Source organism: Artemia sp. Qi Xiang Cuo, chromosome 10, assembly GCF_049724085.1.
Source record: "Artemia sp. Qi Xiang Cuo chromosome 10, ASM4972408v1, whole genome shotgun sequence".
Lineage (NCBI taxonomy): Eukaryota > Metazoa > Arthropoda > Branchiopoda > Anostraca > Artemiidae > Artemia > Artemia sp. Qi Xiang Cuo.
This window is the reverse complement of record NC_142803.1, coordinates 34,631,213-34,642,625: the sequence shown is the minus strand read 5'-3', so window position 1 is coordinate 34,642,625 and position 11,413 is coordinate 34,631,213. Positions and strand designations below refer to the sequence as shown.

At 36.0% G+C, this 11,413-nt stretch overlaps 2 protein-coding genes across 7 annotated transcripts in view; one reads left to right on the top strand and one right to left on the bottom strand.

Moving 5' to 3' along the window:
• LOC148947694 (dicarboxylate carrier UCP2-like) overlaps positions 1 to 10,421 on the top strand; it is a 150,484-nt gene extending 140,063 nt beyond the window's left edge. For all 6 annotated transcript variants that reach the window (XM_089095371.1, XM_089095374.1, XM_089095370.1 and 3 more), the window contains exon 8: positions 10,198 to 10,421. In XM_089095371.1, the coding sequence (XP_088951497.1) occupies positions 10,198 to 10,297 (100 nt within the window). In that variant the 3' untranslated portion in view covers positions 10,298 to 10,421. The remainder of the gene's footprint in view (positions 1 to 10,197) is intronic.
• On the bottom strand, positions 4,499 to 9,382 carry LOC148947695 (uncharacterized). The gene is made up of 4 exons (XM_089095742.1): positions 9,358 to 9,382; positions 5,752 to 6,026; positions 4,858 to 4,983; positions 4,499 to 4,588 (listed from the first exon to the last, which is right to left on the bottom strand). Exons 1-4 carry the CDS (start codon positions 9,380 to 9,382, stop codon positions 4,559 to 4,561), a joined length of 456 nt encoding a protein of 151 aa, XP_088951868.1. The 3' UTR covers positions 4,499 to 4,558.
• Positions 10,422 to 11,413: the final 992 nt, after the last annotated feature.

Genomic DNA, 11,413 nt, shown 5'->3' with positions numbered 1-11,413 from the left:
GGGGAGCCATCTACATTGAATCCATTGGCAATGTTTTCAAAAGTATATCCACAATATGTTTCTGCTTTGTTCCAATTAATATTTCAATAAAATGACTATAAGTATTTGAGTCACCTTTTAAAAGTGTCATACAATAGTTCCATGGGGGAAAATCACTTTTCAGTATATTTTTAAGTGCCTCCCGACCAGACACTATTCTATTTTAAACAAATAACTCGAGAAAATCATCATCCAAAATCAAATATTTTTCCATAAATACTCGATTTGATCTAATTCTCTCTTTCTCAAATTTGTTCATTTTACAATCCTTTCACTCTGACTACTGAATCTAGACTGACCCTGATTCGTTAGCCCCTAACCTAACCTGACCAGAAAAGAAAGGGAACATTTTCGATTTCGAAACAATTTTATTGAATAATTACAACAACAACAATAATACTAAGCATGTAAAATAAGCTATACAGTTTGTCTTCAATATGTTTCACCATTGCACTTAAAGCCCAATGAACTCTATTCACATGTGCTATATCAACTTTAGCAGCGAAACATAATTGATCCTCCATTTTAAATTTGCTCAAAGATAACACATATCTTGCATATACTTCATCCCATTGCAGACAAAGCCATGATCCTCTCGTGATTTCCACCGCAATGTTTGGTGCTCTTGTATTATTAACATCAACTCCACTATCAACTTCTAATAGGGTAAACATTCCACTCATCATCAGCACACATATATCCAAATGAGTAAAGTCAAACTGTTCTAACTCCTTTGAATTCTATTCACAGACTAACAAAAAAACTATACCAAAAATCCTTTCCTCATATTCCCTCCACCGCTAATATGTAAGCAAGCCTCTGATTGGCTGAGAAAGGAGATGTAACCGACTCTATGATTGGCTGAGAAGGAAACACGTGATCTAACTGTTTCCTATTCCTGGAAACTCTTAACATTCGCCCCTAGCATGCATTTGGCCAAAACAACATTAACAACAAATACTGTCTCCTATTTCTGAATCATAACATTCGCTCCGAGCATGCACTTGGCCAAAACAACAACAAATAAATCGACCTTGGAAAAAGAGGTCATTGACCGATTAACCACGTGTTCTCTTTAGGGATACTATACCCATATTTGGTGCCCCGTCAGCATTAGACTAAATTGTAGGTGGCAGCAGGGGTGAGGGATCGGACCTCCTGAGGCCTTTCTACTGATGAAATCGATTTATGAGCTAGGCATATCTGGCACACGTGGGAGAATTGAAGTACGACAATAAATTCGAGTTTGGACGTAGAGTTAAAGTCTGAGCAGCAGTTTGAGCAGAATGGCCGCTCAGACAAGGCAACAGAATATATTTTTTCCATAGTTAAACATACTTAACCTCGAACCCTGTATTTATGCTAATTCTAGATGAAAAAAATTCGTGAACTTTTACAATAAATGTTTGATCCATTAAAATAAAAAACAACAATATTTTTCTTTTATTGTAATATTGTTGCTGTTTATTCCGATTCCGCGGAAAACCCTCCCTTGGAGGGTACTTCCCTGGAAAATACCCCCTCCCCCCATGGCTGGTTGGTTGTTTCGTGGGGAGAGTGCATTTTCCGAGGGGTATTTTCTGGGGGAATGTTTTCCGCGGGGGTTTACTTTCCGGGGGATAATTTTCAGGAGGGTATTTTTGGGGGGTAAACGCCTACAAATTATTTACATTTATTACATGGATTTTTCTCAAGTTGCTCTCTGAATGGCTCATATAGAACAGTAGTAAGTATCTATTGAATTTGCTTACACATATAGGAATCTCCATGTTCTTTGCTTACACATATAGGAAAAACATTTCCAGAGCATGTACTTATGGATTTGCTTGTGAGAAGGAAACACGGGATCTAACTGTTTCCTATTCCGTTAGGTCTTACGTGCACATGACCAAAACAACAATAAGATCTTGAAGGAAGTATCATTGACCCTGTCTCCATTAGACTCAATAATCCATCAAAGTGAGAAAAATACTGTTTTTTCATTCTCAGTGACAAAAACCATAAAACAGACATAAATTACTGTTGACATCCATGAAAAACATCAAATAAATTGACCAACACTCATAAAAGTCCAAGAAAACATCCATCAAAGTGAGAAAATTCCCGTTTTTTCAAGTGAGAAAAATTCTGTTTTTTCGTTCTCACTGACAAAAACCAATAAACAGACATAAATTACTGTTGACATCCGAGAAAAACATCAATTAAATTGACCGACACACATAACCGTCCAAGAAACATCCATAAATGTGAGAAAATTCCTGCTTTTTCAAGTGAGAAAAATCATGTTTTTTCATTCTCAGAGAGAAAACCATAAACCACGTGGTTCGTACCGAAGTATAAGATAGCTTTCTACTTGTGTAGCGATTCTTTATGGCTGACCGCATCTCCCTGAGATTCAAGACTGGGGAGGCAAGGTCTCGCTAAAGGGGTCAGAATTGGCCCAACAGTTGTACGTGGAGGGAAATGGCACTCTTTCACGTCTTCCTATAGGGAATCCTCTCCAAGGGACTCCTCCCCCTCACAAAAGACCAAAACCTTAGTAGAACTAAAAGGGAAAATCTGAGATTCCTTCCCAAGCTTTTCTGATCCAACCCGAAATTCTTCCAATCTTTTCATGACCCGCTGTAGCTCATTCAACTCATTTTTATGATCATTTGTCTTATTACCAAATAACATTTAAATTACACGATTTATGTGCATACCCCCGAAATTTACTCCCTCTTGATGAAATTTCTTGCCATAAATGGCCATGGTCGCATGCTTTCGCATCCCCCTCAATAGTTTTTTCTTGCAAACCCAACAAATATCTTGATTTTTAATAGCCAACTCGTCCTCTGGTGATAGATTCATTGGATAATATGTGTTGCGCAGCCGTGAAATTGCCTTATTAGCTGTTTTAACAAGTACAACCATAGCTGTGCCAAAACAATCTTCCCCTCCCAACGTCTCAATAAAATCTATCAATTGCATGGTATTACTAGAATCTCTTCGCGCATGTGTGAAAAATACTGCAAGGACTTCATGTTCTTTAACGCGATTCCAATTTGATGAATCGTACCCATCCGTGAATGCAGCCTCAATGTCTAATGTCACCTTGTTGCTCTGCAAGACCGTATTCTGAAAACCTTTGAACCGCAAGTTGGCATTGTCTCCTGAAACCGTCTCTACGGAATAGTACCCATGACCCTTGCAGCGTTCAAGTGATTTTTAAATTTTAATTCGCTATGAAATCTAGGTAAACACATTGGACAGTAATAGAAGGTCCCCCCTTTGTTCCCTTTACCCTCACTCAAAAGCCTGGCAATATGGGGAATAGGAAAGGAATGTCCAATTGAGTCATGATCTTTGGGAGTCTCGTAGAATAGCCATACCCACAGTTTCAGTGATTCAATGGACGAAGCCATTACGAAATATATTACCCGTTTTTAATTATTAAGTTCCCCTTCTTCATATTTTTCATCAAACTGTAACACTCTAACCCTAATCTTTAAATGTTCATTGGCACTCTTAAAAATATTAATCCCCTTTATTGGTACAGGGTAATAACCCTTTAAACAATTATAATCTGCTTTAGGAACCTGATCCCTCCCTGCCCCCATTAACTGCTAAACCGTCCCATATGTCTTACTACCTCCCATTTCTTTCCGGACTTTATGCTCCGCAACAAGGACATAATATTTGAAACATTCCATGCCAGTATCGAAACGAAAGCGTTGTACACCTTGACACCCCCTCAAATTTATATTATATTGTGCACCCCCTTCCCCGCCCCGCCTCTTAAAACAAATTATTTTTTGAATTTATTTTTATTTTCCTCTAATTTTTCAATAAATAAAACTACCAATCAACTCCCGTTTTCATTGTACCCCTGCACCCTGTTAAAAATTTCACCCACCCAATCCGAAAAACATCTTAAAAATTTTGCAAGTCCGAATGAAGTGTCTACATCCTCGTTTGCAGATGACACTTGCGCAAATCATCCGTACTTGCATTTAAAAAATAAGTTTAAGCGTGATGGGTGCTTTAATGCTGTCCCTGCCTCCCACCTCTCGCAAATGGTTTTTGGGAAATGCCCGAATCTTGCTGACATAGGAGTGTGCTAGTTCAATAGGATCCGTATGGATACTATCACTTGTAAGGGAGTCGAATTTATCTCCGAACTTAGCCCTATAAACATGAATATTTTACCAAAGTGGATTTCGCTAAATACAATTTAGCGAAATCCAAAAATGATTCCAAAAACATCCGGCTCACCTCCAAAAACTGGAGGTGAGCCGGCACCACTTTGCTCCACTATATCATCTTGCGTTGCGGGAACTGTCTTGAACTCGCTCAATGGTAACTAGTCTACCCATTCATAGTCTATATTAAGGCTGATATCCCGCACAAAACTGTCTAAATCAAACACCGGGGAAACTACACTAGCCAGACTCACTCCCCCACTCGGACCCCCTTCGCGTTCACTACTCTCCGGGACCTCTTGAGTGTTCATAAATGTCCCAATAGCGTCATAGAGATTCTAGGTCTCTTGAAATGATGGTGTGTGAACCTAAAAGAATAATAAAAGCAAATTAGCACACTGGAACAGATTGCCCTATGAAAAAAGAGAATAGTTATGAATTAGCATAGAAGTTGTAGACACTATACTACTCGTTGGATTGCTTCATTGTATTAGGAGCCATAGAAGACTACCCTGACCCTCGGTACTGTAGATCTCCTACTACTGACTATATGTAAAGGTCTCCATTGGACCATACTACTGGTAGAACAAAACGCCCTTTGGATGTATAATGTTTTTTAAAGTCTAGGAAAACTCACCAAGGGGGTGATTAAATCATGCATGTCCTCGACCCTTGCAGGCATTTCACGTGCTTCGTGTGCCGGTATAGCTTCTAGAAGGTCATTCAAGAGATTGTCGATTAATTGGTCGAAATCGGTCATGGCCTGAAAAAGTAACATGAAATTTTCCTTGATATCTCCTCCCATTATTAGGAGCCCCTGGAATAACCTTCTTAATGGTAAAACACTAGTTTTGCTATTTCTTTGCAGATGCCCCAAACTAAGGTGGTGGTTGGCATATGGTGGTGAAGCTTCAATATTCTAACGAACAAAAAAAAAATTAAAAGTCAAAACTACTGATATAAACTAACTAGTAAGCACTTAGAAGAATAAGAAATTTCCTTCGAAGCCTTAAAGAAACGAAAAAATGAGATTATTAGAGTGAAAACCCGGCAAAGCTTGAAAAGGTGAAAGTAGATTGAAAAACAACCTTATTTTTAGATATCACTTGGGTGCGATGGAGGCCTTCAAAACTAAGGGGAGGGGGCTAGCATAACCTGAATCTTCCATATTCTAAAGAATAAAAAAATAGCGAAAAGTCAAAAAGTACTGACAAAACTAACGAGTAAGCATTTAAAAGAATAAAAAACTCTCTCCATAGCCTGAAAAGACGAATTTAAACTAGAAATTAGCGAAAAACATCATTATTAGGTTGAAAAAATTCCCTTCATAACCTGAAAGAGGCGAAAATATTGATAAAAACTAACTAGACAGCACTAACGAAAACCCCTGGAATACTTTTAATATCTTAAGTATATTAGCTTAAAAGCTTAAAAGAATGGTTAGAACACGAAAATAAACTAGCTAGAAAAAAGTGGTGAGTTTTTCTGTCATACCAATAAACAATCTTTATGAAAGAATAAATTTACCTACATCTAAAAATTGCACTGACATGGCGACACCACGGTCTTGGACTGCCAGCACAGGTGGGGGTATGATTTGAATGAAAGCATCATCATTGAGTTGCGTAGATGGCCCAGGGTCATCATGGGGCTGCACATATGATGCTGCGGCTTGTGCAGGTAGTGCTGGAGCCTTTCTGAAAGGGTTCTGGGGGGCTCTGGATGCCCCAGCCATCTCCAGCCGGTTTACAAACGTCATTGCATTACCCCTTGCCCTCTTGCTTGGAGGGGGAGAGCAGTGAATTCCTAGAAAACAAGATTCAGTATAAATTATATGAAATACTGCTCCCTTCTACAGAAGAAGGAGAAGAAAAACATAATTTATTGGAAAGCATAATTTAGTCTAGAAAGCCCTCTTAAGATTTTAATCGTTTATGTTGCGGGTAGAATCCCCCACTGCCTAGGAATGATGTTTTATCATTGCTAGAAACACTCCTAAGGTATTATTCGTCTAAGAGACTCTAATATCCAAGAATTTGGAATTAAGACCATTTAATTGGATATAAAATCCCAATATAAAAATATCCACCCTGTCTCATTCCCCCCGAGAACAGTAAAAATTACATAAGTCTGAATTTTTTACAAATATACTAGACAAAAAACCGGACATTCACTAGACTTTTTTTCTCTAGGCCTAGAATGGAAATAAATGTTTTATTACGCACCACATTCTCTGCGTCCCCTCCCCCCTCCCTCCCAAAAATTAAAACTAGTCGTATTAAAAATGACTGGTCCCTTCCCTGAAATATTTATTTGTGTCAATTTTGCAGAGAATCATAGCTGGAAAAACCACCCTGTTGTTCACACATGTTTTAGTTTAAAGCAAAAGATACATATTTAATTGGATATATAATCCCGACCTCAAAATATCCAAGAAAAGAAAAGAGTAAAAATTTGCGAGGAATTACATTTCTCCCTAGTGTATTCATGTGAGAAGCACTGTCCTTATACGCAATTTCCAGTCCCCCAAAATAAAACTAATCGTACAAGAAACGGTTCATTCCCATAAGATCTATTATGCGTCAATTTGATAGGTAAAAAACCTTTTCCACACAATCCCCCTCTTCTTCATAACACACATGTTTGGGTAATTATATGGTTAAAAACATGGACAAAGAGACTGCAAGAGACACGATTCTATTTTGATTGATGGCATGCTAATGTTTAAGCTTAGATCTCTCGGCGTGAGGGGAAAAAGACTGCCTTTCTAAAAAAGTGCTATTTACCAAAAACAATAATTTCTTTTGAATAGATTAATTATCATCGAATGGTGGATGAGGCTTTGGGTTGTTACATGTTAAATAGGGCATAATATGAGCTGTAAAATGAGTATAAACAACATAATATGTGTGTGTGGAGGGCGGGGGGCATGGAGGAGGAGGTTATGAAATACAAGAGAAAAGAGAATTGCCTTTTGATTACGAGAATTATCCATCATTTTTTATGAGAGTTCTATCACCTTCAAAAATCTGAACGAGACTCATGTAGAAATTCCCTTCCCTCAGCTATTTGTTGCTTCGCCAAGACACAAGGGCTTTACATGGGTCTTTTATTTTTAGAGGTCCTGGGACAAGGAAAGTACAGAATAGATGCGTAGACTCCAATATGGGGGCTTCTTTTTTTTAGAGGGATAATACATAGGAACTGGGCATCTTCCAGAAAATATTTACGAATCGAGACAAATGGTGGTTGCTAGGGGAAATATTGGAATACCTGGGGAGTGTCACGGGAATTCTGGAAGCTAGAAACAGGAATCCTATGCTATTCTCCTATCTGTGAAACAGGAATTTCACGCTATTTTCCACGCTATAATTCACGCTAATTTCACGCTATAAGCAAATCTAATCATAAGTTCCTCCATCAAAAATCTGCTCAATGATATAAACGTATCCACTAAACATCCCATCTAATTCCAACGCTATTGGGCAATTGTTTAAATTTCTACTGCCATTTGGGAGACTTTGTCTTCATATCATCAATGCCCACTTCATTATTTGTATGTGTTTTTATCTCTCTCACTCTTTTTGCCTGTGTGCCTGAGCGGGTGTTTGCTTATTCCAATGCATGTCTGGTCACTCTAAGTGAACCCAAATTAACTCAACTTTTTGAATATCTCTCTCACTATGACTCTTTTACATGATAATGGTAATAAGCTTACCTAAGCTATGGATGTCAGGTGACATCCATAGCTTAGGTAAGCTTATTACCATTATCATGTACAAGAGTCAGGTTGGCCTCAGAGAATATATCACTATGACTCTGTGTCTGAGCGGATGTGCTGCCATCTATAACTGGTCTAACCTAAATTCAACGTAACGACGCATGAAGTCAAGATGAATAGAACTTAGATTTTATGACTGTTATCTGATATATCCGATAAAAGCTTTGAAAACGAATTCATTCTTTCTTGTAGTTAGATTTTGTAAATTTAATCGGTAGTATGTGACCCATGATTTTTATAATACATTTAAGAGGTAATGATAAAATATTTATTTCATCAGATACTTATATTATGTCAACTGTATCTCCCCTATCTGAGAAAGGGATGTTGATATAGAATTTAAAAACCCTGGTACATAGATTTTATCAAGTTTAGATTTTGTCAAGTTCAAGTTTTTCAAGTTAAGGTTCATTTTTGGGTCTGTTCTACACAGAATGTATCTATTCTATATTGGATCAAAATAGTACATAAACAAATGTTATAAAACAGTTTTCTGCAAAGTATTCAAATTAAACCTCTTTCCTCACTTAAAAATAAATAAAAAATTATATCTATTTGTTTGGAATACGTCATAGCCTGCAGAAGCTTAAAAAAACATGAAACTCGTCAAGTTTTGTCCCATAAAGCTTTTGAAGCAAAAACTGTTGGTTTTATTGTGTTTAATCAAAAAGAGTATCTATTCAGTAATGGGCATGCAAGAGATAAAAAAAAACATTAGACGTAAAGTAAAATCAGTCATAGGATTAACTTCAATAGAAACATGAAATTTATTTACCCAAGGACACCAATAGCAAACAAATGTAAATAAACAAAAAGTTATACTCTAGAAATAAAATCAGTAAATGTATTATCGTACGGAAATGTATATGCAGCAGAACAAAAAAAAAACAAAATAAAGGTATATTTGGCACCTCTTGAACCTGGAGCCAAATTAATTGTTTTATTTTATTTTTCCACTTTCCTTTCGTGAACTAGATTTCAGTTCTTAGACCAGTTTATTTTTAACCTTATATTAAGCTGAGATATGACATAAAAAGTTTCGTTTTTGTCGGTTCGTAAGCAAATGCAACAAGAAAGTTCTGGTGATGCAGCAAAGTGCCTGCAATTGCAGTGAAAAACTGGTTTACCCTTCGGGTTTGCTTTTATGATCATGGGTCTTGGCTCATTTCCAGGATTTTGTCAGTAATCAGGGTGCTGATATACCTTTAGAGATTGGGTCAGACCTTTAAACTTCTAAAGGAAAACCTAATAATAATCAAGCATAGAACATGTTTGATAATGTTAAAAAATTAATATATTGGTCCACATGGTAAATTATACTCTAGAAAGGAATAAATAGATCACATGGCTGGTTACCCCGAGGTCTCAGGTTAACTCCCATGTTAGTAGTATTATTTCTTTCAGATAATTAGTACACAGGAGAGGAGGTATAGAAGGCAAGAGGATTCCACTCGTGATTAGTCAAAAAGATTACCCTGAATATTTGTAAAAATGACCTAAGAATGCATTGTTTTGTAAACTATAGTTTCCTTGACAAGTATTTTCTAGATCCTCTCTCTCTCTCTTCCTAGAGTCACATCTCTCTGTCAAATCCAACTAGCATCACATAGATTATTGCCTATTCTTGAAGTTGTAGTGCCGTAATTTTTTTTTTTTTTACGATAATTAGTCCATAAAAGAGTAATATTATCAGTCAATGGTCAAGTTTCTATTCCAATCAGTTAGAGTAACTCAGGTTTTCTTTTAACTGGCTGCGAAAACAACCATAAAATTCACTGGAAATTTCAGGTTGATTTTTGATTATCACACATGTAAATAATTTATATTACTTAGGGTAGGGTATATGCCTATTGTCAAGACACTTCAATTGATAAAAATATAATTATAAATGAAAATTAAAGGATTTTTTATCCAAAACATTGAATGACCCAAAATTATAAGTAATTTGTTTGATTACGAGTACAAAACTCTGGATTGTTAGAACATTTTTATAGCTTAAGTATTTTAGGTTTAATAATATTGCCTGACATTTTAGGTGGAAAGCAATAAAAATAACTAATAATCATTAATGATGATGGAGCTCTGGAATACACGACCTTTTTTGTAAAACTGCCATTTTAAAATAATGAAGTCGAAATGGTTTGACTTGGAGATAAAGGTTTCACTAGTTAAACTAATATTTTTTAATTTTTCCAGATGCATGCCAGCCTTCAGTCGCTTGGTTTCATGGAATATCTGTATGTGGATTACCTATGAGGAAATTAAGAAAGTTGTACATCATTTCTACAACTCCTAAAGAAACAAACGAAAACTCTACTATCATTCCTAGTTGTTTTATTAACGTTTGATTATTGCATGACTTTTTAATCTTTAATTCTTCTTAATTGATGATTGACAAAATAAAGAATAAGATATTGGCAGTTAAGAATTATAATTAAACTGATTCGCAGAAACCAAACGCGCTCCTTTTGAACTTGCTTATTTGTGTTTTTTTTTTTTTTTAATTCTGCTTGCTCAGTTAAATAGAATTATTTCGATCAAGTTCAATCAGCGAATATTTTTACCTAGTTTCCACCTTAAGAGCTGTTAAAAAAGAAAGAATCTTCTTGCAAAATTTGTTATCAGGAATTGGGGAAAATGAACAATTTCCTCGCTTGTCAAGTCAATGAATTACCTTTCTTGTTCTAGCCAAGGGGTTGTAATTTTCCTTCATAGGGATTTCAGACAAGAGGGTTCTAATGGTGTATTTTTTAGTTCAATCTGACACTATTTTTAGAACTTATGGGCTGTTTTATTTCTTAGCATAGGACTTGATCGGCTCTTACTAGGTTGCTAACTACAGCTGCAATCCTAATTGCTAGCTACCGCTGTAACTCTGATAATGTCTTAAAATAATTATCTTGACCGATCTTTTATGTAATAACTATTATCATTTAATATTGCAGTTACTATGAGCTGGTATTCCTTCTTTATTATAAAACCATTTAGAAGATACTTTTATTTTATTAGCTTTTAGTTGCTAAATGCCTTGGGTTGTTCTTTATTATGTTTAACACATCTTTATAACCATAATACCGATGTCCGTATTTACATTGAGCACATAGATCCTTTATATAATGGGCTATAGTTCGTTCTTTAATATATTTGGATTTGAAAACATATTATGAAGTTTAGACATGAAATAATAGATGTACAACAAGTTGACCTATTGCACATTTTCTTTACTTACTATGCCTAATATACTCTCAAAATTCTAGATTGAAATGCAAATTGCAAATAAGAAAAATCCTGTGGCTTTTTCTCGTTCGGAATAATACGAGACGAACTTCAGAGAATTGGTCAGTTAACTAAGCCAAATATATGCCATGGTTTCAACGTCTTCATTGTATTCATCGGCTTAACTAGTACTATC